Consider the following 27,603-nt stretch of genomic DNA (forward strand, 5'->3'; position numbering starts at 1 on the left):
GTCTAAACTAAATGCTCTTGAGCCCTTGTTCAAGTATCACAGGCTGTTAACAGGAAATTTCACACCACACCCTTATTTTGAAAACCAAAACGGCCCCATTTCCGACATCCTCCTGGCTAATTTTGGAAACTTAACCCAGCTGTTAGTCAGCATTTTTTTTTTTTTTTTGCCTTATCATGAACTTCAGCCTCACACAACTTGTGAGTCCTGTGGCCCTCCTCCTTCCCCCTTTAACACATCCATTCTCATCATTACTAAACCAGCAACTAAACACAGGCATGTTTAGTGGTTATTGGAAAAATCATGGATGAACTGTCTGTACCCCCAACTAATGTGTGACTCTAATAAGATGAACTTCAAAAACTGAAGCTAAAAACGAAGTTTTCGATTTATTATTTTAATTGTGTTACTGTAACCAAGGATTCAGGCTGCCGGTTGTCTATTGTTCAGGCTCAGAACAAACATACACTTCACTTCAGAGAGTTGTCCACATACTTTCTAGCTGAGGAGAAGGGAATTATTATGTGAACAGGAATGTTTATAATTACATTTCTTCACTCATTCACAGCATCAAGTCCCCTATTTAAACATATGGTGCTTTACATCAAAAACACTATGTTCAATGAAATGGAGTTTAATTTGTCATATATTTTCATGCTACAGCAAACAGTCGCATGACTTTGTGTCAGTGGAAAGGAGAAGAAGAAAATGTCAAGTGAATTGACTTTAATTGGAGACATTGATTGGTACGTCATGACCATATTATATAAAGTACAACTGAAAAAAAAACTTAAACAATCCAGCTTTTCTCTTCTAACTTAAGTCCTTCACTTGCATCCATACCCCAGTCTGAAAACATCAGACTGACTGCCCCCTTGTGGAACAGATACACTTTTAATTAAAGCAAAAATAACAATAAAGTACAGCATGTAAAACTTGTCAAAACTTCTTCCAGTGCATGTATATCACTCAGGAGCTTGGATTGGACATGTGCAGCAATGTTTCTTTAAGAATACTTCATGCCTTTTAAAGGGACTGTGGTGAGACTTAGCTAAGTGATGCAAAATGTGTAAGAAACCAAGAGTTTACTGCAGGAGCTTTGTCTACATAGCAGGAGATGAACTAAAATGGACAACCCCAAATAAAGAAACAAATGCTCGGTTTACTTTTACTTCTCTCCAAAGCATGTTTAAATTTCTGTCTGTTCTACAACACTTATCATTTTGCTGGCAACACTACATTCACAGTCCCTTAACATCATTTAGGTAGGGTTGGCTGCAGTGATACCTTTGTATAAAAGTGTACTCTTTTATTGTAGGTTTCAATCTTGTGTCTGTTTTCACGTAGAGCAAAAAATGAGAAATTTGTAAAATGAGAAAATTGTAAAATGAGAAGTGCTGAGTTTAAATGTTCAGTTTTTGGCTGAGCTGCAAAGATGTACATCGCTTTGTGTCAAAGCTAATGTGTGATTAAACTTAAAAGGAATAAAGAAATAGCTAAACATTATGGGAAATACAGTTAGCATCTCTGTGCTAAATCACCGAAACTGGTGTCAGGAACGCACACAATTTCTCATAATCCTACAACAAGTGCTGTTTTATTAAGTGATTTGTTCAACCACAAATCCTTCAGGTCCTCTCACGTGCAAACAAAAAGACAATCTGCAATCAGTCTGGTAAACATTTCTTACAAAGGATAACACTAACACACACATACAGCAGAGCAAATTCAATCACCACACAATAAGCCTGAAAACACAACATCCACAGCTCAAAGTTTTTACAGTTTCCAAACAGCCTTCAAGCATTCGAAGAAAAAACACCTTAAACAATCTCAATTCTTAACTAATGAAGTTAACTGATAGTCACAGCTTCCGACTAGGAGGTTCTATATATATTCATACATTTGTGAAGGAAAAAAAAAAAAAAAAAAAAAGAGACACATTTCACAGTTACACACTGTTTGATTCCAGTTAAAGTTTGGAAAGACTGTACTGTACATACTCTACATGTGCTCTGCCAAAGGAGGAGTATCAGCCCCCCACACTTTTAACACTTCAAAGCACAAAACAGACGACAGGAGCGTAAAATGAAATTCGCACACGTGAGCTCTGCAGAAGGGATTCAATTCAATGCGGCTGTTCAAAGTCGCTAAACATACCCCATCTAACTCAACTAAACAGTCACTTTAAGCTGACTTTTATCTCTCAGGCTGATTAGTAAAGACCTGTGTCATGTGCGATGTTAAAAGACATTGAGTGAACTTCAGTCCTCTGTATGCTTTAAACAAAGAATTAATATGATCGTCTCTTTCTAAACCATGGCTCATTTGGTTTGGCTCTTTTTATTTAAATTTCTGGTTTGCTTCATGTTCACACTGGCTTGTTTCCAGTGAAACAAAAGCTGGAAACACGAAATCACATGGGCTGACATGTCCAAGTCACGTTAATGCAGATGTTATGTTCAACAGCACTTGACCCACTTTATTTTCTGTTATTTCCTGACAAATTCTGTGACTTAACAAAACCGACAATCTGATAATTATTCCCACTTAATACTGCTAGTAGCAAGATGTGCAGAGGTGTCATAGGAGGCAGGGTTTCAACTTTTTTTGTACATTTTCTTTACACAACAACCTCCATCTCTATTTGTGTGAACGACTACATGTGACACAGTAAAAAAAAAAAAAAAAAAGAAGAAGAGCTACTGGAAACAGAGAGGCTGTAGGATGCACCCAGGAAGACCCTGCCATGAAGTGTGACACGTATTTCAGACATGGGTCATATGACTTGAATGACCTGGTTCGTTTGAAGCATACTGAGACCTTCAGTCTGACCAAAGGGTTCGGGAGAATACAGAAAATCCTTATTGTGAGGACAACAAACAGCATCAGGGAAGATGTTTGACTGCCAAAACAGAGCTGGATGAAAGAAGGGAAAGTCAACGGTAGGGAAATAGTTTGCTTTTATGATGAATATGTTGTTCTGCTTCCAGTTTTCATCTGCTCATCTACAGCAGGTGATTCATACAGCTCAGTAATAGATAGCATGAGATTCCTGTGTGATCTCCAGTGATACTGACAAAACAAATGGAACAAAAAGAACAGCTCTGAGACTTATGATATGATTACTTGTTGCTAACATGAACATGGAGACAATTGGCCCCAGTGTGAGTGGCCTTACTCACATACTTGTCTGTACAGCTAATGTGATTAGGGGAGGGCAATGTGGATAATACCTTCTATCGTGGCATACTCAATCCTACGTAAATTTATACGTAAATTTTGAATTTCTTGAAAATGAGCCGATGAAGTGTTGAAACATGTAACATATATACATAAGATGGGAATGTCTGTTTTTGACCAATATAGCGATAAAGAATCAAGGTCAAGCTAAAGTCACATATAAAGCAAATACTGTCACAAAGCACCTGATTGATCTGCAACAATAAACTGGTTAATAAAACCAGACATTTTAAAAGGAATTGATACCTAGGTGTAAACAGTATCTCTGACTCGTGACAAATTTAGATCATCTTCTAGCGGATGTCACCATTTTGACCAACCCTGACCTGAATGATGAAAAACTATATCTTCTCAGGTCCGATTAGTTCTGCACAGGCCTAAACAGAGACTTGAACCCTTCTGGTATCTGCATCTCTTAAGTCCAGACCTGACTGAAGTGCCATTGACAAATTTTGCCACGCAGACCCAACCCAAGCTATATTTTTGCTTATTTGAGCAACCGGTTTGCCCGGCTAATGCAAGGCATTGGCCACAGTCTGTTTCTTGAGCACTGAGTCCTGACTTTAAACATGTGACATGCATGAATGCATGAACACAGAAGACGGCACAGTGAGAGTGTGTGTGTGTGTGTGTGTGTGTGTGAGAGAGAGAGAGAAAGTTGTTAATAAATTACATTAATTTGAAAATAACCAGACCTGAACCGAAACCAAACCCAGGCCCAGTCACACCAGCATTTAAAACAACAGAATAACGAAATCGGTTTATTTCAAAGGAATTTCTGTACAAGTGGATTTGCTTTTGGGGAAATCTTTTGCATCAAGTTTAACCGTGGAGAAATTCAACATGCAAATCTGTGCAACTGACCAAGACAGGAGCCAATGGTCCACAAGCCGGTGGGTACATGGACGTCTGCACAGAGCCACCGACACATGCTCTCATGACGAAATTTAGCCTTACTGTCCCGTTAACTTGAAGAGCTTTTGTGACAGCATTAGCCATTAGCTGGCCAGCTACAGTAGTTTACTGACTGGCCCTGTGAGTAGTGACGACCTCTATCACCACATTTCTTGCAAAGACATGCAGAAAAGTGTGCCCCCCTGTCTGGCTGTGACTGGGCCTTCATGCATACCCATCAGGTTAGGGTAGTAGAACTCTGGGGGGTCAAACGACTGATGCTCCAGTGGAACCATCAAGCATCCAGTGAATGCCTCGGTGCAAGTCAATGAGGACTTTCTAGCACGTGTTCACATCCTCCGATTTTAAATGGCTAGGTACAAAAGTGATGTGAATCTTCTTACTACTGTTCTCAGTGCAGGTGCGAATACTTGATATTATCTTACTGATTTGTCCTTCATAACTGTCCCAGGCGAAAGGGATAATCCGGAGGGTGCTATGTGTAGCATTTCAATGCTAACGAATAATTTTTATTTTGATCTTGGTGTATTTACCTGCCTTGTAACTGTGAAATTGGCTGAATTGCTTTGATATACTGAAACACAACTGGTTAGTTTAACACAAATTCATGTTAGCTAGCCTCATGATGGTCAATTTTGCATTAATAACCACTTTTATGCTTTCCAAAACAAACACAACAAAGTAGGCTTTGCAGGCTGCTGTAGTGTTTATGGGATACGAGGTCTTAACTTTTAAGAAATGCTACACACAGCCCTGTTGAGACTTTAGGAACACGGTTCTTTCTTAGGCAAAGAAACCGTCCTGCCGCTATCAAGGCCGACACAGAAAGTAATACCACAGACAGCAGGTGTTTGATGGTCTAATATAGGATCCCAGAGAGTTTGCTGGAAGATTGCTCTCCTTTTAACTGGACAGTGGAGAGAAGGGGCGGAAGGATGAAGCTAAAAAGGTAGATGAACGGAAATGAATTCCTCTCTTCCCATCTTTACCCCCCTCCTCTTTCCTGATCTTTCACGTGTTTCATCTCCTCCTCTATCTCCTTTTTTTTCTTCTTCCTCCACTTCGTTGTCTCTTTTTTGTCAGTAGCGTGTGGAGTACCAGTCATTGTCAGTCATCTGGACGAGCTCATTGACCACATCCAGCAGGTTGTAGTTGTGTTTCTTCAGCAGCCGCTGGTTCAGCGACCGGTCCCCAAAGCCCATCTCCACCAGCACGGCCATCATGGTTTCCTGGGTGGACGCGTCCACTGGAGGCTGCGCGGGGAAAGAGGTCTGGTCATTCCATGAAATCTGCTATTGATTCTATGAAAACAAATGTCTCATGTCTCATGTGAACAGACCAATTTAAGAACCGAATGTTTGCTAAACCCCAACCTCAAACTGTAACTATCCAAACATCAGCTGAGCCCCACAGGCCTTTGAGACTGTGGATTTCTCTGACAGTTCAGTAATGTTGCACGGAGCTCTACTAAAAAAGTATTGGTATTTTTTTTTAACACTTCCTTAAACCAAAAACAAAGGAGCAAAAAATGCAAGAAACAGATTCAACTTGTCTTATTTGCTCTAATGCAAGCCCCAGATGTAAGCATGTTCAGCTAACTAGCTTACCAACAGTAGTAACCTAGCCTTGAACGTCTTAACTACACAGATATAAAATATGAGGTATAAACTACTTACTGACCTGAGTGGGACCTTGTCCAGTGAACAGTGCTTTGTAAGCTGAAGCAGCTACCGACAGCGCTCCCTTCACCAGGCCGCTGGTGATGCCTGGGTGCCTGAGGAGAGACAATGGAGGACGTTACACCCAAAAGTGTACATTAACGCAATCAGTCGATACACTCGCAGTGTTGAAGACAATTTGTGTATAGTTTTAGCAGCAACTCTAGCCTCTGGGAGATATTCTGACTGACCAGCACAAGTGTATTCTGACTGGCTAGTGTGTCTGTGGTTAGCTCAGCAGCTAACAGTTTACCAACTAGCCACCATCGAGCTTTTTAGAAGAAAATTTTGTGCAAAGATGTGCAGATGAACTTTGCTGTACCACTTTCTGATGACCAGGTCTTTGTACAGCAGAACTTTTCAGGGGCCTGGATGCCACCAGAGCTGGCTAAACTAAATTCCCTAAATTGTCAGTCAGTTTATTCACAAGACCAGGACTTCACTGTTACACATTAGTTTTGTGTGTGTGTGTGTTTGTGTATGCATGTGTGAGACCTGGGGTCCTCAGGGCCGTCCTGTGCGTCCTCAGTAGCTTCAGTATGTTCTTTCTCAGTTTGTTCAGGACCAGAGGCTGTGAGACAACAAAACAAACGTCACATTATCCTGGACTCCATAATAACACATCTCTCCATTTTAAATAATTAAAAAAACAAGCAGTCAACAAACAGTCTGTCATCATATCTGCACTGTACGTCTCAGCATCTTCGAAACAGTCTGTCAGCATCAGAATGAATAAGAAGAAGCTAAAAGCTCTGTGAGGCTGAGCCTAAGTGCAGCCTCAAAGAGCTGCTGGTGTGTCTGTAGACTCTTAGTCATGTTGTATCATAACTGGTGGTGATATAGTGATGTGCTTACCATCCTCAGTCTGGTACAACTCAGAGCCTTCGGCTCCTTCCCCAGCAGCAGCAGCAGCATCAACATCTGTTTCTCCACTGCTCTCTGGACTGTACAGTGTCAAGAGGAAGACATTTTTCAAGCATTTATAACCAGTACTAAAACCTTACCACAAAAAAAAAAAATGTATTAAATTTCAAATTGAAGTTGCATTGCGTCCCCACTTCCACGACAGCTGCTGGACCTTTGATGCATGTCACATATTTAGAGGCTTATGAAGTGTATCAATACAACAGAGGGAATTAGAAATAAAGACTCAAATATTAGACTGTCCCCCCACCCCAACATTCATACTGACCTTGGTGCGACGACGGCTTTAGGTGGTGCCACCACCTCAGGTGTCAACGGCTCATCATCCAGTGTCTGAGACGTACAAAGCATGTCGTTGGCACTGCTGGTGCCGGACAACTCTGCCCCCGGAGCTGCAGCGGCTTCATTCGCCTCACCTAGCTCCCCCTCTGCAGTACTGCCTGGACAGTCAGAAGATGGAGTATCTGGGTCTGTGGGGGTCTTGGCTGGTATGTCCCCAGGCTGGGACAGAGCAGAGCTGCGACAGGACAGGGAATGGGGAATTAAAGGGAAGACAACAACATAAACCATCCAGAATCCTATAAAAAAAAACACATGGCGACCAGGACTGTTCCTGCACAAACCTGTACATGGACTCCCCCAGTGGCCGACTGGTGTCAAAGCAGTCAGGGAGGATGATGATGTAATCCTCTGAGGAGGTGGACGAGGAGCGACTTCTTGTCCCTTCTCTCTTCTCCTCTCCCTCTTTCTCCTTCTCCTCTTCCGGCTCCTTCTCTCTCTCCTTCACCCTGGACTCCACAAAGATGCTCTCCATGTTGGACTCTTCAGCCTCACCTGTCACGGGAGAAACATGAACAGCGTTCACTGTAAATGACGGTGTCTGAATTCAGGATGTGGTTAGCCTAGCTTAGCATAAAGACTGGGAGCAGGGGGGAAACAGCTAGCCTGACAGCACTACCACCGACTGTCCCGAAGCCAGCTCTTTACTTTATGCACAGGCATGAGAAACTTAGCCAGCTGACCACTGGTTTAACTTCATAAGTTAGTCAGTCATGGACACTAGTGTTTCTAGGCCTGGCCCCCACTTTTGGTGGTCCAGCCAAAAACATCATGCTGCTCGGCTTTGAGTTGGTAAGTAAAGATTAACATGAAGGTTATTTACAGAGGAAAACACAAAAAATAAGCAGAAGAGACACCTGAGTCTGCAGCTTTTGCTCAGACTTACTGAGGCGTATCAGTTTCAGTCAGAATCAATGTGACTGATCAGTTAAAAAGGGCAGGATGATTTGGCCAAATCCAAACCAAAGTCCTCTTCCATGCCTTCACTTAATACATTTTCCCCTTTATATTGATTCTGTTGTCATTACTGCAAATGAACAAAAGACAAATACTATGAATACAACACGTTCCACTGTAAACTGATCCCAACTGTGTATAAATAGTGTTTTGGTCAAGATCACAATGATCTCAAAGTCTCTTTTTGTAGAAACATTTCAATTCAACAACTCCCAAGTCAAGATCAAATTTTAGTGAAGCCATGAGTCTTTTCGTGTAAAGTTAAAATCCATTTTGTACAGGATTCACATAAAAATAGTCCAACCGGGAACTGCTGGTGGGATCTTTGGTCAAAATCTAAAGTAAGGTTCAACAACTCCACCTGTGGCTGTGTGCTCCTGCAGCGTGGAGGCCCTGGCCGAAGCGTGGAGCAGGGTCGGCGCTGAGCTGGGGCCAGCCCCCGGGGTCGTAGCTACAGACATGGGAGCAGGCAGGGAGGCTTTCAGCGGGGAAGGGAGGGAGGCCTTCAGTGTGGCTGGTGGTTTCAGGGTGGTGTTGTTTGAGCTGCTGGGGCTGCTGTCTGGGGTCTCCTCTGTTTTCAGTGTTTTACTCTTCACACAGGAGGAGGAGGAGGAGGAGCCACCCTGAGCTGCTGGACGTGCCACTAAGAGCAAACAGGAAGATGACAGTTAAGACAATGTACTGTAATGCTTTTCTAATAAAATAAATACCAAAGGAAATTTTGCAGAATGCAGATGCAAAGTACAAGGTACATCAGCTCATTGTATCGACACAGGTTTGAAGCTTTCTGCTTATACAACTGGTCAAAAGTTTTTTTCTAGTTTTCATTATTTCAGCAGTTTAAGTCCAGGGAACAACTTTAAATGGTACAAAAAAAAAAAAAAAAAAAAAAAAAGGTTTAGGTCACTAAAAAAATCATTAAGAAATTGGTCAACTTTCCTGCAGCAACGGAAGTAAATGAAGCTTTGAAAGTTGATAACAATTCCTACAAGTGCAACGCATTTGTGGGAACTACAGCAACAGTGTTGCTGCAAACTTTCTGTACAATGTTTCATTTTCATTGTGGGAGAAAAAAAAAAATTACCTAAATTCAGTAACAAAAATAACAGCTAGAAAAACGAAGCGTTCTAAAACTTTTGACCGGTGCTTCGCAAAAGTAAAGACAAAAGCAGCTGTATTTGCTCAAGTGTACGTTTGACTGATCATAGTTTTTACCAGAACATGTACTTAACACTGAACAGTGATGTACATTTCAGTCCAGGGCCTTTCAGGTATTCTTAAAACTTATTATGGGAAGAATGAAAAACACCAGGTGGAAGAAAATATTCGTGGGGACATTTAAGGTGGATACGCAACACATCAACACACACAAAAAAACATGATTTATTCTAACAGAGAGAGTCCTCTTCCAGAAAAGATAATACAAATCATGTAAAATCAAAGAAGGATTTACGCCTGGTATTGATGTAATACCAGTGGCAGCACTAAACACACTGCTGCACTCCTCACTGGTAAAATAGATTGTTTTCCTGTTAGCTAACTAGAATGGGAGAGAGATCAGGCTGGCTGCTGAAGTGCTGGGAGAGAAGTGTTGGAATTTAGCCTTTTCCCCAAAGATTTGGCCACAAACATTGGAACCAAAAGCAAAAGCTGTGACAAAGAAAAAAACCATTAAATTCTGAGTATTTAAGCCGCTGTGGTGGAAAAAGCTGATAAGACGACGACCCAGTGAGTTAGTATTTTTAACATTCTTCCCGAAACAAATTTCCTGAGACGCTGGCTGACTGAAATGTCCAGGTTCTATCAGAAAACTATCCAGAGCCTTGATATGCAGTATGACTGTTGAACTGGTTTAACAAAATGCATTTCTTCCAAGTTACAAAATGATCAATTCTTAGAATAATTATTACTTTGCAATACTTTCTTTACATTACGTACTACTATATGCTGGGAAAGACTAGTAATCAGTTTCCAAGGACAGCCTCAGACCAGTGACCTGTCTTCAGACCTGTGACTGCTACCTTTACCTGTCCCTGGGCGGGACCCTCTCAGAGGGGCATGGTCAGGAGCCTCCTCCAGGGTCATTGAGCGAATCACAGTCTCACAAACAAACTGAGTCCCACTGATGTCATCCTCCCCTTCCTCCTGAGCAGGGACTCCGCCCCCCTCAGCTCCAGGTCCTGCCCCATGCGGGACATCTGAGGACCAGTAACAAGAGGAAAAATGTACTAAGGTTTATCAGCCCTGTGTGTCCTCATCTCTACTCACAGAATCTGATGATAGAACAGTTTCTATGTGTACACATCCAGATCCAATGCTGTTCACAAGGACCAACAAAGCCCTGATGTGCAGGTGTATTCACAAGTAAGAGAATTTTTTTTTTTTGACCAAGGTTACGCTTTTATATCCCCTTGTTTATATGCATGCACTGATGACTTGTGATACAGAGGACATGCATGAAAGTGCTATATGTCAGTGTTCTCTGCCGGCAAACATGGGTTCTTGCTTGGAACAGGTGGTGGTGGTGATGGTGGTGATGGTAGTCGTTGCGTTTACAAGAAAAGAGGTAAGAACACGCCCTCTAAACAGTGCTACGTCTTCATCCTTACATGTTTAGCTTAAGGGCAGGTTGGACGCTACGGTGACTCACTATTGCGAAGTGATATTATGAGCTGGAATGGGGCATGTGGGCTCATGTGGATGCAGGTTCCTGGGTTCTCAGCTACGAAGCAGTCATGGTGAAAAGGTTTGACATGACACAGCATATTTGTGGGGTAGTAAGAGGCGTAGCCTTAGATGCACACGCACATCACACGTGGTGTAAACCGCATTCGATCATTTTATGACAACAAATGAAGTGTGTAAATAGTGAGAGAGGTTAGAGAACCTAATATAAAATACAGTAACAGCAGTACCACTGTGTGAACACAGATAAAATGATAAAATAAGTTTGGTGCCCCAGTGCATGCTGGGTAGCTTTCCTACACAACTGCTTTTAGGACGCTACAGTATCCTAACCTCAACAAAACTCCTTCTGGAACTTGGAAAAAAAAGTAGAACAGGAAACTCCATTACCCATGATGCTATTGATGACTTCTGTCTCTTCCTGGATCAGACCCAAAGAGGGACTGCTTTTGTCTTGTAGGTGGCCATCTTGAGGCAGAGGGGACATGCAGGGAGTCATGTCTGAGTGGAGGAAACAAGGACAGAGACAAGAGAATTTGCTCAACTGTTTCGGTTTCTGTGTCAGGTCAGGTCCCTCAGTTACCAACAGGTCACACCGATATAATTCCCTTCACTGATCCCTGATTAGCAGCATCAGGATCAGTTTTTTGGACATGAGTATCTCAGGATACTGCTGCATGTAAAACATCTTATCCAGGTGTCTGAATGCTGCTATACTAACCAATAAAAACTCCTCTTACCAGCAGGGGTGTTGTTTGGGACACTCTCCAACTCCTGGACAATGTTGATGTCCAGCAGCTCAAAAGACAAGAGATCCTGACAGATACACAGCAAACAGCTTATTAAAGATACTTCCGAGGCTGCATTATGGGAAATGTAGGAGGTTGTGTTTTTAGAGTTTGATCAATGAATCATAAAAAGTAAGAAACAAATTAAAGATGAGGCTTCAGAATTATTATCATGTAATAGTGTATAACAACATTTGGACAAAGTAGGGGGATAGTTACTACAGCAGCAGCTCCACAGTGTCAAGTAAACTACAGTGTACCTGTTGCAGATTTTCTTACCTGTGCGGTGAGCAGGTCTACAGAGGGGATGTAGTACTCTTCTTGGTCCACTGACATTAAAGCTTGCTCCCTAGAAGCTGCACAGGCCTTTCCATCCTTTGTCACTGGGTTCTTACCCTGCGTACATCAGCAAATCATTTACAGTATGTCTCTATGTGTGTGTATTTTAGTTGATAGACAAAGTTGTTCACACACTTATGTTTACTTGATTTTTGAGACTGTCTAATTTCCATGGGACTCCTGTTTTTTTGTTAATCCAACCCATTTGTTCTACCTGTGGTGTGACACAGGGCGACACCAGTATCCCATCAGCCATCATGGGCGCCGGGGCCAGAGGGTCGACCACGATGCTGCACCACACCCTTGGCCCAAACTGCTCTCCGGCGTGGGCCAGGCGCCAGTGGGAGGTGTAGGAGCCCTCCACCGCCGGAGCACACAGTGCCACGCTCACTATACCGACCTGGACATACAATATGGTGTAAATGTAAGAGCAGTCGCATACAACAGTGTGCTTTTCCAAACAGAAGTGAAAATGAAAACTTCCAAATTGCTAATCTCACCTGTCCCGGCTGAAGGAAGGGAACTGACACTTCTCTCCAACGGTCCCCAGATCCCACCGCCAGGTTTCCCCACATGAACTTCAGCTGCAGGACGCAAACAAGGCACAATACGACGCTCATGTATTTAACTACACACTACACTCTATCCATATACTCTTATCCAGTGGTGGAGGAAGTACTGAAGCTTAGTACTGAAGTAAAAGTACAAATATCCCACAAAAAATATACTCAAGTGAAAGTGGAAGTACTGCATCAAGAATCTTACTTAGGTAAATGTACTAAGTACTTACTTTTTAATTTACTTTAAAGTATTTTTTAAAGTAAAAGTACTCACGCAATGGGTTGTCTCAGTGCCGGCGCCATTTTTTATTCTTTTTTTTTAAAATTACTTTATTGATCCCTCCTGGGGAAATTATTCTCTGCATTTTACCCACACCAAGTGAACGAAACACATGCACATGAGCAACATGCACTAGAGACGCTAGGGCAGGGGGCTGCCTAGTGAGGCGCCCGAGTGAATCGGTGCCTTGCTCAGGGGCACCACAGCCATGGTCGCAGAGGCAGGGGAGGCGCGTCTCCTTCACCACCACCAAATCTTTTTTTTTTTTTTGCGCTTGGTCGAGGGATCGAACCCTCGGATCTCAGGCCGGTCCAAAGCCGCACTCTTAACGTACTGCGCTGCGCCCCCAAATTTTGATAAAGAATGTAGATATACTGATTTATGCCTCTGCCTATGTCACCTGCTTAAATACGGCCAAAGGTGGCTGTCTGATTCTGAGCTGGAGGGCTCAGACTCAGGCTCAGCCGACGTTGGCTCTGGGTCCATGTTTGTGTTGCATGTCGTTTCTTCTCGCCGGAATCAGGCCAGTCCACCAGCTCGTGCTGCTACCAAATGCGCGCTCTGCCATCATTGGAGGTAATAGAGCCACCTGATTGGTTGGCAATGGCAAACAACGCCTCAATGCAATCAGTCTATTTTTTTTTCATGCAAGATTTTGAGGAAATTATGTTCATAACATGTAACGAGTAACGGCATAAATTGTAGAAATGTAGTGGAGTAGAAAGTACATAAGTTGCCATGTGGACTACTCTACAAACTCACGCTGCTTAAAGGAGTCTTCCTTTTTTATTCAAACAACCCCAAGAGAAAAGAGAAGACTGGCGACTGTAGAGGTCTTTACCTTAGTGTCTGCGCTCCAGCTGATAGTTCCAGTGTTCCTCATCTTCCAGTACTTAATGAACTTGGTCCCGGGACGCAGTCGGGTTCCATCCGGAAGGTTCTCATCCAGAAACGCAGCCGTCATGGCTGGAACCACCAAGGGACAGGGACGTTTGGGACGCCTGGGCAAGAAATAAAATCCATTTGTCCTGCATCTATCCTGAATTTTTCTTTTCAGGATATTTTCACCCACCAAATTTAAATTAATCTATATCTGAAATGATTTTCTTTTCATTTCATTTCTTTAATGCAAGAAATGGATGGCTGACTTTATATCTATTACTGTTTTCAATCTATTTCAACCATTTATGCACCTTTTGGACTTCAAGTGTTATATCTCACTCAATATGAGGATGTCATTTTATATTTATTTCTATTCAAATTGTAATTTATATTTTATATTTTATTTATAAGTTTCTTGAGCTACTCCACAGTCTTCTTACTGAGGCTTAAGAATGGGACTTCTTTTTCTCTGGTGCGTACTCCAACCTAACTCACTTGGAATATGTTATTTTTTGTGACCTACTCTGGGCTGTTGTGCTGGGTGGCTCGAGGCTGCAGGAGAACAGGGGAGGAGCTTCCATCTCGGTGGGAGGAGCTCCACTGTATGCCCCGCCTCTCCATCCTCAGCTGCTTGCGGATCTCTTTGACCTCGGCCTTCAGCAGACGTTTCTCTGCTTTCAGTCGCTGCTTCTCCGCCTTCCGGAAACTGCGGTCACCTCGCCTGTAGAACCTGGAGCGGGAAATCGCACAGCGACGGACAGAAGTGAAAACAAAGACAACAACACAGAGGTGAAGATCCAGACCGCTGACCAAACTGGTCTTCCAGCTGAACGATCTCAACAGCTGCTGCATGGATCGCCATAAAATCTGATACAAACATTAAAGTTCACTCTGGGATGAATTGTAAGAACGTCAGTGATATTATGACTCAAAAAAAAACATTTCCTTTTTTAAAATTGACTTCACCCCAGCTATTGTTCTACTGACTCTCAGAGCAACCAGCCTGGATGTAGACTTTACATTTACTCTGCTTCTTCAAACCTGTGGCACTTGTACTTGTGTATTTCCATTTCATGCCACTTTATATTTCTACTCTACAATTTAATTCAAAGGGAAATTTTGTTTTTTTCACATTAATGCATCAGTAATAATAATCCAGTCATTTATAATGACAGTTTTTTTTTTTTTTGTAGAACTTTTACTGTTGATACTTTATTTACATTTTGCTGATAAAACAAGTGACATCTTCATGCTGGAACTTTGTAATGGAATATGTTTATAATCTATATAATCTTCTGACGTTTGTTAACAATACAATTGTTAACAAAGGTCAGAATTGAATAAGGTGATGATCTATTGATGTCAACTAGCAGCTTCTTCCCCTTCATATCAAATCACACACAATTAAAGAACTGATGAAAAAGTAAGCCACCCTAACGTCTGTTAAATATGACATTAAAATATCTAATAATATAAAAAATATGAAATATTTAATTGTACCACCACTGTGGTGTCGTACTTGCTGTGGTCCGGTGCAGGCGATCCGTGTTCCGGGATGGACAGAGGAGTCCTGGCCCTCACTAGGTTGTGGCTGGGATCATGAGAGAAGCTGCAGGGCTCGCACAGAGTGCAGGAGGTACACACACTGATGAGAGACAGAGACGCAGGGAAGAGGGACAGGAGGAGGAGGAGAGAGGCAATACGAAGAGGGGGAAGAGAAAGAGAAAGTGGAAGAGAGTGAAAGGAAAGAGAAAGGGTAATTCCAACCAAAGAACTGACACCGTGACTAAGACTGGTACTCTCCGTTTCACAATCAGAGACAGAATATACCTTAGAATCCAAACCACTGTCCACAAGCTGAGGACTGTTTGTTACCATGTAATTCAACATATTTCTAGGAGAACAGGACTGCTCCTCTCTCAGCCTCACAGCCCATTACGATCCACGCTAACCAGAAGGCACTTCAAACCACTTCCAAAACTGCTGATGCTAAGATCCTGATTTTCTAACCACAACATCAACACATACCTGCACTGGTAGCCTCCCCCAGTGGTCTGCCCCCTGCAGGAGGAACAGGGAGGAGTGGAGGAGGATGGAGCTCCAGGCAGGGTGGAGGAGACCTCAGGGACCTGCTGGGCCTCTGCTCCCCCTACTGCTTCCCCTCTACCTCCCCCTGCTCCCCCTGCTCCTCCTCCTCCTCCGAGGGGCTTGTGGATGCAGCACTGTCCAGAGAACTCCCTGCAGATCTTCTCCACCGCCTCACGAACCACCTGGTCTTTAAACTGGGGTGGGGTGGGGTGGGGTGGGGGGGGGGGTACAGTTGGGAGAGAGGGAGGGTCAGTGTCTTAGTAATCACACACTTCCTCCAGCAGAAAACCTAACACGTCACCTCCACCAGGTTATTCTCACCTTCTCCATGTAAGAGGTGAACCAGGCCGGAGGAGTCTTGTCTTCGTCTTTGGTCCCTTTCACTTCCTTCATGATCACCTGATCAGCAGGAGAAGAAAATATTCACTCAGTCACTCAGTAAAATCTTCACATCCTCATCTTACATCACTGTCAGTGAAAATGATCAAACAGTTTTATATTATTATTTCATATATCATCACTGGATGTACACAAAGTAACACCGGTTTTCTCACCTATCACTATTTTTATTACTATTGTTCAAATGATTCTTCTGTTATTCACTAGCAATATCCATTGTATCAGTAAACTGTATGAGGTTTCATGACTGGCTGTTGTTGCCCCAACATGAACAACAACGCTTTGTGTTCGGGTCTTACCATGCCCTGTTCAGGCACTGCAGCCTGGACCTTGCGGCTGACGACCTGGGCCAGGGCCGGGCAGTGCTGTGGGGGTCTGAAGCCCCGCTTGGGCTCCGCCCCGCTGGCCTTGGTGGTGGCGACCCTCGTCGGCTGGCCTCGGGTCTCGTACACGTTCATGTGCAGCCGGTTGCCCTGCCTCGCTGCACTCTGGGAAACAAGCAACAAACGGGTTACTCTCACCTGCTACCATTTTTTTTTTTTGGCTCAATTTGCTGTCTTTCTACTGGTAACAACAAAAAACACTTTGCCAGAGACGAGCTGTCACGAGGGACACCTACTGCCTACTGCTGATTGGTTCATTCGAAACAGCAGCACCTGCTCCGTCCTCTGCCTCCAGACCTTTCATAGTGGCTGTGTATACTCATATCTGAGATATTGTTTGGCCCTGTGTCCTACTTGGCAATCTCAATGTAAACAGTGTGCGACTGCTCCCTTTCTACCTGCTGAATCTAATCTGTCTTTGGAGGCTGACGGAGCTGAGTTTATCGCTGTGCAGCAGGAGAACCTGACTAGCTACATGTCTATCATTCTGGTGCCAACTCACACAATAAAAGTCCCTGTGTCCCCCTGTGCTTAGTCAGCACTTTTTGTGAGGAGACAAGATTATTTTGTTTGTTGTGGTCTTAGTTCAGCCTGAGTTACAGTGGTGCGTTCAGACTTCCTAACCTCTTAGATGGGGGCGTAGCACCCTGGAGATCCCTGGGTGTTCTGGGATTGCCTTGGGACAGAGGAAGCTGAGCCTGAGGGCAACGCTTTTCCTGTTAGAGGGAACCAGCTGAAGTGGAATTATGATTTCAAGTACATCCAGCTGGGAGGAAACCCACCATGTGTTGTATAGGACGTGCAGGCATAGCTAGCTGCCTCCACCACGTTGGACGCACTGTACTGTATATTTCATCTGGGCTGGGAATGCCTTGGCTCCTCCCCAGGAGAAGCTGGAGGAGGTGATTAGGGGGAAGGACATGTGGGCAACTTGGATTTAAAGAGTCTAAAAGTGAAACTGAACCCAGCTCCTGTGGAGTGTTTTCAAAACCCTGAGCACATCAAACCCAACTGGGACTGCCAAGTTTGAGACTTGAATCTGACTCAGGACCCAAAGTTCAATGTTTTTTTCTTTATTTCAGCCACTAGTGACCATTAGATTACCATGCTACGTCAGTGCACTGGCTACACTCTGCCTGCAACACATGACATACGGAGTACTTCTTTGTTCCCATCAGTGCATTAATGTGAATACAAACCGAACTTTACATCAGCTTACCTTCAATGCCTCCTCATACTCAACTGGAATAAAAGCAGAAACAGCATTTTTATTTTTTTTAACATGGCATAAATATTCAGTTAATTCGAAATGTAACAGATTTTTTTTTTTTTGTGTGTGTGCAGCACATCTCACCACTGTCTACTTTTACGTACCTTGACTGTTTATGGACACCTGGAGGAGGAGAGGAGAAGATTGTGGATGTGAACATTGGCACATCAGCTGATTATTGGTTTGATGATACAGTTTCAGGAATTAAACAGCAAACTTCACGTGTGGCTCAGTTTACTGAGAGCTTTGTCGAGTCAGAGGAAAGAACCCTAATCATGTGATAGTGATGCCATCAAGGAAATTTGAAAAGCAGGGAAGGCTTAAAACGAAGATGCTTTTGAGCTGCATTATGGGAACTGTAGGATCAACCAGCTCACCCTATATCAGCGACTATAAATTCAGAATATCACGGCCTCTGTTACACCAGTTTCTGACCATTGTGCTTTTTTTAAATTATCTGTCTCTTGTAAATTCTCCAACGTTATGGAGGCACAATGAATGGACTGCTGCAGTGTCTCTTTAAAATTACAGGAAAGCAAATAAAAAGTGATAAAAAAAAAAGTGGGAATCAGCAAACAGGACCAGAGTCTCTCACCTCCTCGTTCTCCTCGTCAAAATAGGTCAGCTGAAGGCTGCACAGGCCAAAGGAACGTTTCACCTGCACGCACACGCACACACACGCACACACACACACACACGCACACACACACAGAAAGAAAGAAAGAGAGATCTGATAAGGACGGAGTGAAACAGAAGTGGAGTCAGGTAAGGTGGCTATAATTCATTTCATTTCAATTTGGATGAACTCAGTGACTCTCAGATATGTGTGTGTCTGTGTGTAAATGGACTGTTTCAGTTACCGAGGGACTGAGAGAGTACACTGTCTGTCTCTGCAAGTGTGTGTGTATGTGTGTGTGTTTCTTCGGCACTGAGAAGGTGACCTCTGAGAGGACTCAGCAGCTCGTGTTCGTCTCTGCTCAGGCAGAGGAGGCAGCCTCTGTGGGCTCCACTCACACTCCTGGCTGGCTCTTGACCGACTGAAAGCTGGACACTGTCTCCAGGTAACACTCTACCTCTATGCTTCGACACGAACCAGTGTGGTGCTACCGGCTCGTACTGTGTGTATTATTAAAAAAAAACAAAAAAAAAAACAGATAACGTTAAACCCTGTACAGCAAACCCACTCCTCTCTGCATCTCTCTGACTGACAAAACAACAACTCAGATCTAACGTCTGACGTCTGTGACTCAGCAGCACTCAAACAAATGAACTCTTCCGGGCTGCTGTGGCTGAGAGAGATGGACCATAAATCCCTGGGCTTCCAGTCTATATTTCACCTTCTGTCTTGACACACAACGCCACTGATTAACAAACAGGGTTTCTGGACTTTTGCCCTCACAGTTCTCAATAGTTCCAGACTGAGCCTAGCTCACTGGTTTCCCACTGCAGGAACATAACATAACATAACATAACATAACATAACATAACATAACATAACATAACATAACATAACAACATAACAACATAACACAACACAACACAACACAACACAACATAACACAACATAACATAACATAACATAACATAACGCAACGCAACAACATAACATAACATAGCATAACAACACAACACAACACAACACAACACAACACAACATAACATAACATAACATAACATAACAACACAACACAGCATAACATAACATAACATAACATAACAACACAACACAACACAGCATAACATAACATAGCATGCTGTTGTTGGTCAAAGGTTCTGCTTTGGTTCCAGGGATTATCAGTGGTTGTTTGGTAGATAATGATTGGTCGAGCAGCTGTTTCGTCACTTTTCAACATCACGACTACAACAAACACAATGTCTGGTATCTGTAATGGGGATATAACACAAGATTGCATCCCCAGGACATCTGGGTGCACCGGTGCCCCTTACTCTGAGACATCCATGTTGATAAAACAAAACAGATTCCCTGACATTAAACTCTGACTCTCTCTCTCTCTCTCTATTTCAAGCAGTGATGCTACATCCCTGGAGTACAAATTTAATTAGTAGGTTTTGCTGCCTCACCTACATCCACTGCTAACATATTATAATATTTCCAGATTCCTGTGATGATAGATTTAGCCCAGTTAACCGTCTGTCTGACAGGACCTGTGGCTTACGACGGCTAATTTTAAGTTAATTTGTCTGAACTGCGCACTTTACAGTATCAGTTCACTTTTTGACTCATATCAACTTCTGCTATAGTAACAATAATATCATAGCAGCTGTTATAATAGTAACTGCTAAACTACAGTTTATAATTCACCAAATGGCTAGTATTTCGTTTAACATTTAGCAAGTGTTTAGCTAAATGCCAAACTACTGTTCATAATTTAGCTAAACAGTAGATTAGCGTTTAATAGAGCCCTCTGGGAGTTATATGGTAGAAACAATATTGGTGAGGAAACTCATGCATTGGTAACCCACATGCTGAGTTTAGCATTCAGTGAAATGTAAGGAGAAACTTTGCACAAAAATGTGCGTAATAATCCTGTTTAATTTTATACCAGCTAAATGCTAACACAACCCTTTCAATTAGCTGTAAGCAGCGTAGCTAATGGATGGATGGACAAACAATCTGATAGCCTTTGTGTAATTTATCCTTGGATGATTTATCAGTCCCTCTGCATTGATTTCCACATTCAAATTTTTTTTCCCTGATACGTGACCCCTGGTAGGCGGCTCCGTTACCAATCAGCACTGTGGGAGATTCAGACAACAGTTGGACCGACAGCTCAAAAACAGTCCAAGCTGCCTGAAATGTGGCTTGTGTTCTCCACAGTGACTCATCAGCCACATGGTTTTGAATGGCAGCCACAGAGACAGACACAGATTGATTCTGTTGTCCACATACACACTGTGTCTGGCTTCACCTCACCCTCTTCATCAAGCACTTTTCTAACTGTACACACTATATGATCACTGTTAGGGATGGACATTCGTAAAACAAGTCTTTTAATAACTGAGCACCTATTTCTAACCACATATTGCTCCATTGTTCTCCGGTCCACTGTGGAAACATTTCACTGTCTGAAATAACTCCATGACGGACTCTTGGATTCCTTTCATTTCACCGGACAGGTATAACCAGACATCTATGACGCAGGAATTTGTTTGTTTGTAGGTCTAAATGAATGTGCTCCTATTAAACTGTAGGTTACCATGGCAACAGCACTGAAGCTTCGCCATCAGTTTACCAAAGGGGCCATATTGTAGATGGTTATTTAACACAAAAATAAACACAACAGAGGAGGAATTTAACATCTCACTCAAACTGACTGAGAAAGGTTTCTTCCATTAAAGTCGCTCTCACGAATGTAAAATCAAAGATGGCTCAGGATTTCTTCTTGCATTAGTGACTGGACTGATCGCTGTTGCTACTGGCAGCCATAGGCTCATGTCACAAGTTTAAGTGATCAATGATTATTGCATAGCCTACCTACTATGACGGTCCTGAATCATGGGCCCAAGCAACACTTTGTATACAATGGCAATCACAGCAAAAGCAGCACATCAACAGCAGCATAACCAAACCACTCTGGCATTTAAAAGCCACAGTATTTGAATGCTTGTAATAACACTGGGGAATTCTCTGAGTGCATCTTAATATGGCTCTAATTGAATTAGCATAATCAGTACAGTTCACAGGCAACAGACCATTCAGATTATGTTTGCACAAGCTGCTCTTGCTGTGTGGCAACTGGTCCGCTGCTTGTTTTCAGACCCACCAACTAGTTAAACGGAGTTAATATTATTCACCTGCCCGCATGACTGGTTTTTTTTTTTAATGGCGGTCAAAGGCCTTTCTGACAGTAGTTGACAAGCACAGATGTTCCATTCAGGTGAATCACTTCCAGGATGCAGGCGCATGCTAGCTCACTGGTATGAACTTTTAATTTGAAGGCAGCCATTATTCACTTATACCTATGCTTTTCTTGCTATGGCATGTCCAAATGACTACTGTGAGAAAGGCCTTTGACCTAATGAGCTACTAATTAGTAATTAGGAGGCTGACTTCTAAATGTTTTTTAATCAACTACACTCTTATTTTATTATTAACACATTTATTTTATTCTAACACATTTTCAAAATGCTACTGTGTTTTCTAAACTAAAGACTGAAATGTTGTATGTCCTCACTTGTTACACATATGATTGAATGCTAGCTCACAGGCATGGGATGGACCGTATTGTAAATTTCTGGATACCGGATTACAAAATGGCACCCATTCATTTCATCCTTGGTCCTTCCCTTGCATTTCTACTCGGCCTATAGGCTTCACATTGGGACGAGGTCACACAAACAGGTTCTGTGAAAATTATACAAATATAAAATCTTCAGTTTAAAAAAATTCACAATACAAAGAATAATAACTGAGCTTGTTGGAGGCGTCCTGTCAACAGGTGTCTCTTCTTTTAATTGTGGTTTATGGGGAAAATGATTTTGGGGCCAATGGGGTTTATTTTTGTTGTAGTATCGCTGCTGAGAGCAGGGACTCAGAGGTGGTACAACATCAGCTCTATTAATACATCCATGCTGCAAATACCTACTGTATCAGTATCCATCTCGTAGAGCAAGGCTGCAGGCAATTATGTTATAAGATGTCTTGTTATCAATGGCCTTAATTGTGCACTGGAGACTTCTGATCCCTGAGTCGTGGTACCACCCAGGTAACAGAAGTTCAGAACCAAATATGAAGCTCACCTTATTACCCAGTGTGTGTGTAAAAAAAACCTGCCTGATTCTGACATCGCCAGAAGAAAATGTTTATATTAAAGACGCAACACCAGCAGTCACCACACACCTGTTTCACACCTGTTGCTGATCAGTGATCAGACCATTGGTTCCTCAATAGGTGCTGAGGTTTCAGGCTCACTTAAACAAACAAACAAACAAACAAACTCATCCATCCTCTGTGTTTACGTGTGTGAACATGCCATTTGTGGATAATAACTAAGTACATTTACTCAAGTACAGGGTCACTGGTTGTTGGGAAATAGTTTACTTTTTATGCCACTACATTTGTTTCAGTTATAATTCCTTTGTAGATAAATATTTTACGATCAAAACACATTCATTTAACTCTTACTGAATGAATTCGTGTAATATTTTGAATGCAGGAGTTTTTCATGTAATGGATTGTCGCAGCCATTTTTTTTTTTTTTTTTTTAAATCTAAAGGCTACACGGGTGTTATCAGATTGACAAAGGCGTTTTCTAAAGGGGCTTGCTTTATGTCCATTTGGTCATGTTCTCTTGAATTTGCAGTGCATCACACTCTCAGGGGCCAACACACACACACACACACGTGCAAGCTGCACTGAATCAATGGAGACAACAGGTAAACACAATGTGATGAGTTGAATGACAAATCAAAACAGAAAACAGGAAGTCATTTTACAATAATGATAAAATATATCAAATGTAGGTAAATGAAACATAAATATAACCATACTAGTATATATGATGTATTATAGCATTAGGCCTATAACCCTTCTATGTTATCATGGCATTGAAAACTATGTGACTGTCACCGCTGTGTAGTCAGACCAACTCCTGCTGGGCCTCGCTCCTATGTTATTAACAGCTTATGTGGACTAATAAGTGCACTGACAGGACCAAGAGGCCTGATGCGCACACTTCAAATGGTGGATTGTGTGATTCAGACCGGTTCTGTTACGAGCTGGTAAACAGCGTTTCCATGACGACATATCACTATAATAATACAGTGAGGGCTCTTAGTGTATCCTCCCTGTCCTCTGTGACTCTCGTCACGTTAGCGGCTTTAATGTTTCCAGCTCACAGGACACGAGCTGCACGGAGGTAACTGCTGCTGTGTTTCAACAGCATCCACAGCTACAGCATCCGGAGCTGGTGGCCTGCTTCCCCTAAGGGCTGGGACCACAACCCCAATCAGCACAGACTGGAAAACAGTATATGAGTGTGTGTGTGTGTGTGTGTGTGTTTGTTTGTGTTTGTGTGTGTGTGTGTAGGACAGGGGCAGCGGCAGGCTGACCGGTCGCATGGCTGTGATCGTAACCCCCCCCTGTCTCTCTCTTACCATGGCCTCCATCGACTCCCAGCTCCTGGTCTCGGATCCAGACAGGAGGAAATTCTTGGAATTTCCCCTGAAATTCACCTTCAGGTTGATGTAAAAGTCCATGGCGTCGCTGCCGCCGGCGCTTTAACGCATATTACACGCGACGAGACACAGAGACACGTTTTCCCGCACCAGCGAGCAAAGCTATTTGGGTTAATCTCGCCAATTCAGTCCACTGTGACTTATCATCCGACTGAGAGGAGGAAGAGGGGGGGAGAGGAGGGCGGGGGGGGGGGGAGGCGTATTTTGTGTTTACATCAGCGCAGCGGGCACGCCCACCCTGCACCATGTGTCCGGAAGAGCGAGCGGCCGCTTCCGGCGCTGCTACGTCTCTGCGCTCAGGTTGTGTCAGGCGCTGGAGGACGGAACAGCGACACCTCTGGTCAGTGGTGGGACCGGTTCTGGGTCTTCGCCTGGAAAACCGAGACTCTCAGTGAGACTGAGAGTTTATCATCAAATGTATGAATGATACATAAGATGGTTTAACCCTCTCGAAGCAGCTTCATCAGGACAGTGTGGATGTGGGTCACAAGTGTTTCACAGTGAACCTGGCAACAAACAACTGACCACTGACTGGTGGACCAAAGGATGTTACATCTCCTTTATCCATCGGAGACCATTTAAAATCAGTGAGAATAGACTGATAAACACACAGATACAGAAATCTCTCAGGTGACATAACTGTTCTACGTGTAGCAGAAAATGTTGTGTTCATATAGGACCCCGTGCTCCAGTTCATCCCAAAGGTGCTGGATGGGGTCAAGGTCAAGTTCTTCCATGTTAAAGAGGGAAAACCATTTCTTTAAGGCGCTGGCTTCGTGCACAGGGGCACCACCATGTTGAAACAGGAAAGAGACGACACCAAGTTCATAGAACGTGGCTGTCTAAAATATTACTGTGTGTACATGTGTCCGCATAATTTTGGCATTTTTGTAGTACATTTAAAGCCACAGCTTCATGATGAGCAGTGGTTCACTCAGCCAACACTGCATGTAATGCCAGGCCACCTGCCTCATAGCAGCTTCTCCACCTTGTATCCCAGTGCTGCAGTCACACAGTAGGGAACAATAGCCACAGTAGCCAGAGGCACCGTGGCACTTTTACAGAACGACAGCAGATAGAACAGAGCTCCGATGCAGACGGGAGGCCGAAAAGCAGAGTCGAACAACTGCAGCAATACCAGAGTTGCACTTAAACAGATGAACCTGTAGATGGCGCCATCAGTCCCCCTGCCGACTGCCGCTCTGCTGGCGTGTGCGTGCAGAGGAGAGTGGAGCCCCAAGCCCAGGCCCAGCAGAGTCCCAGTGTTTCTGAACAGGCTGGCCAGGGGGCTGGTGTCCATGCTGACCCACTCTGCTCGGCGGCACCAGCGCTGTGCTTTCTCCACACTCCACAGGAGGTTGATGCCCACCAGCTGGAGGCACAGGTACAGGAGGAGAGCCAGGGAGAGAAGAAGCAGAGAGATGAGGAGGTAAGAGCGCAGGCGGGCCTCGAAGATCAGCCGGGCCCGGCCGAGGGATTCTGCAACCAGGATGCCTTTGGAAGAAAAAGTTTTTAAACAAAACATATCAGCCTTTAAGTACAAGATCAGTGAATCTACAGAAAGTTAGATAACTTATTTTTGGGGCCTGATTTTAATTTCAGAACATGTAGTAACAAGATGCCGTTCTGCTTTTTCCTATTTTCAGTATGACTTGAATGCATCATTGGCTCCGTGTGTACCTATGATAACTCCTGTGATGACCTGATGTGGAAAGTGAGCCGCAACAAAGACCCTGGAGAGGCACACGCACACCTGCACGCACCAGAACAGTGTCCACAGTGAGCCACGCACACACCTGGGGGGGAAAAAAAAAAAAGACACTCATGGACGCGCTCTGACTGATGGATGCCATGCAGTGAACACAAGTGAGGCTTATCTTACCACGTCCTGACTCGCTGTCCTTCTCTCTTCAGCACGGTGGCGAGGAGTGATGACATCATGGTGTAGTAAACTGCTGCAGCCCCCATGGCGTGGCCTGACGGACTTCCTGTCAGAGGAGGAAGTGAACTCTTTAAGAAACCGAGTTAAATAGATGCTAAACTCGACTCACTCGTGTTACTCTTACCTGGTCCAGTCTCACAGGTCATGGGGAACTGCTCTATTATTGGCTGGGAGGAGTTGCCATAGTAACCGGTCTCTTGAATCCACCAATAGGGACGCTCTCCAAACAGAAGCCTGAACAAAAATATTGTCATGGACACACTTTGTAAACGAAAATGTGATCTAAAACTGAGTTCATCATCCTCATCATCCCAGTTCCACTGCTCACCATTTCAGCATCAGGTTAACCCAGTCTCCCACCACTGCCACCCACACCAGTTTGACCGCCTCAGCTTGCTGTACATGGAACCATATGGGGAACAACAGGAAGAAGGTGCTGTGTAGGTCTGTTGCCATGGAGACTAACAGGAAGTAGCCCTGGCTGTGGCTGTAGTGGGTCTGCAGGTAGGATGTAATGCTCACACCAGAGCTGTGGAGCAAGTCCATTATTTCTGCAGAAGAAGAGGGTGGACAGAGGTGTGATGGCTACAGTCTGACTGTGTGTGTTTGTAACTCAAACACCAGTAAAAAAAAACACAGAACCATAGAAGACATGGAGAATAAAATACTGTTAAAAGTAGCTAAAATGGTGAAAGTGGAAAAATAAAACCAGACTTTAACATGTTGAATATTTACAAAGGCTTTGAGATTAAGGGAATCAACACAGTTTATTCTCAGGGGTCACACGGGCTGGAGTCAGCATATGACTCTGAAAGGTAGCAGCACCATGTTAGGCTCACAGGGAGCCAGAGTGCATCCGTAATAGCCAAGTTGCGGGCGGTGTAGGAGAACCAGAAAGATCAAAGATCAATTGTTAATGATGAGGTTACCTTTTGGACATTATGTGTTTCAACAACAAGGAAATGCTCCGACTGTAATTTTGTCTTTTAGCTTCCTGCCTACAAGGGAAGCTGGAATGTATCGCATTATGTAAAGTGACATCAGCTGTTTGTGATCAGCTTTACCTGCATTTTAGCACATACCTGTTCTGTTTTACGAAATCCAGCTTAAACCATAAAACCACAACTAAGCTAAGAACAGAACTATGGTCTCACAATGTCCTGATGTTGAAATAAATGTTAATGTATATTTAAAAGACAGAATCGTACTCACAGAATTTTGTAATGATATCCAGACGTCTCGTCCTCGTCCCTGAAAAATCACTCTTCGGATGATGAGCTGCACAAACAACAAGTCAGTCTTCCAGTGCTGCTATAAACAGCAGCCCCTATCACTGCGGTCACTGATGTGGGTCTGTGTTTGTGAGCGAGTCCTTAATTGAAGTGGTCTCAAAGGTGTCTGCTAAGCTGCACGATGACAGAGCCAGATATGATCACATGGGTGCTGTGTGCATTTAAAGCCTGTGTGTGTGTGTGTGTGTGTGTGTGTGTGGTCACTGGATGTTTTAATATTATTAATCATTTAAAGTTTTTGTAACAAAAAAAAAAAGACTGGATCAGTGTGTGCTGGGCTTGTGTGTGATGGATGAACAGGTCACAGTCTATGAGTGTGGCTGTGTGTTTCCAGTCAGACTCACAGGTTGCTTTTATATTCAGCAGACAGATCACCTGGTCCTCAGGCGTGGACTTTGGAC

At 43.4% G+C, this 27,603-nt stretch overlaps 2 protein-coding genes across 3 annotated transcripts; both read right to left on the reverse strand.

Annotated features, from left to right (window-relative positions):
- Positions 1-759: 759 nt before the first annotated feature.
- nbr1b (NBR1 autophagy cargo receptor b) lies at positions 760-24,102 on the reverse strand. 2 transcript variants are annotated; one of them, XM_041062206.1, is made up of 22 exons: positions 23,888-24,102; positions 18,366-18,428; positions 17,875-17,893; positions 17,720-17,742; positions 16,417-16,605; positions 16,040-16,117; positions 15,659-15,912; positions 15,150-15,275; positions 14,154-14,360; positions 13,590-13,749; positions 12,409-12,492; positions 12,123-12,308; positions 11,849-11,965; positions 11,522-11,597; positions 11,172-11,282; positions 8,458-8,739; positions 7,424-7,634; positions 7,069-7,317; positions 6,732-6,820; positions 6,372-6,447; positions 5,839-5,932; positions 760-5,411 (listed from the first exon to the last, which is right to left on the reverse strand). In XM_041062206.1, the coding sequence occupies exons 1-22, from the start codon at positions 23,987-23,989 to the stop codon at positions 5,238-5,240; spliced, it is 2,970 nt and encodes a 989-aa protein (XP_040918140.1). In that variant the 5' UTR covers positions 23,990-24,102; the 3' UTR covers positions 760-5,237. The 2 variants fall into 2 exon arrangements, with proteins under 2 accessions (XP_040918140.1, XP_040918141.1); XM_041062207.1 differs by having other exon boundaries at positions 5,835-5,932.
- Positions 24,103-24,938: 836 nt separating this feature from the next.
- Positions 24,939-27,603, reverse strand: LOC121198228 (glucose-6-phosphatase catalytic subunit 1-like). The gene is made up of 7 exons (XM_041062214.1): positions 27,547-27,603; positions 27,123-27,316; positions 26,239-26,461; positions 26,035-26,144; positions 25,851-25,956; positions 25,649-25,764; positions 24,939-25,462 (listed from the first exon to the last, which is right to left on the reverse strand). Exons 3-7 carry the CDS (start codon positions 26,454-26,456, stop codon positions 24,939-24,941), a joined length of 1,074 nt encoding a protein of 357 aa, XP_040918148.1. The 5' UTR covers positions 26,457-26,461; positions 27,123-27,316; positions 27,547-27,603.

The sequence above is a fragment of the Toxotes jaculatrix genome, chromosome 18 (genome assembly GCF_017976425.1).
Source record: "Toxotes jaculatrix isolate fToxJac2 chromosome 18, fToxJac2.pri, whole genome shotgun sequence".
Lineage (NCBI taxonomy): Eukaryota > Metazoa > Chordata > Actinopteri > Toxotidae > Toxotes > Toxotes jaculatrix.

Coding starts and splice junctions, on each gene's coding strand:
- nbr1b (XM_041062206.1), bottom strand. CDS start 23,989: ATGGACTTTTACATCAACCTGAAGGTGAATTTCAGGGGAAATTCCAAG. Junction 15,913..16,039: donor TCACCTCTTACATGGAGAAG/GTGAGAATAACC, acceptor ACCCCACCCCAG/TTTAAAGACCAGGTGGTTCG. Junction 6,821..7,068: donor AAAGCCGTCGTCGCACCAAG/GTCAGTATGAAT, acceptor GACACTGTACAG/TCCAGAGAGCAGTGGAGAAA.
- LOC121198228 (XM_041062214.1), bottom strand. CDS start 26,456: ATGGACTTGCTCCACAGCTCTGGTGTGAGCATTACATCCTACCTGCAG. Junction 26,145..26,238: donor GTTAACCTGATGCTGAAATG/GTGAGCAGTGGA, acceptor ATTTTTGTTCAG/GCTTCTGTTTGGAGAGCGTC. Junction 25,957..26,034: donor GACCTGTGAGACTGGACCAG/GTAAGAGTAACA, acceptor CTCCTCTGACAG/GAAGTCCGTCAGGCCACGCC.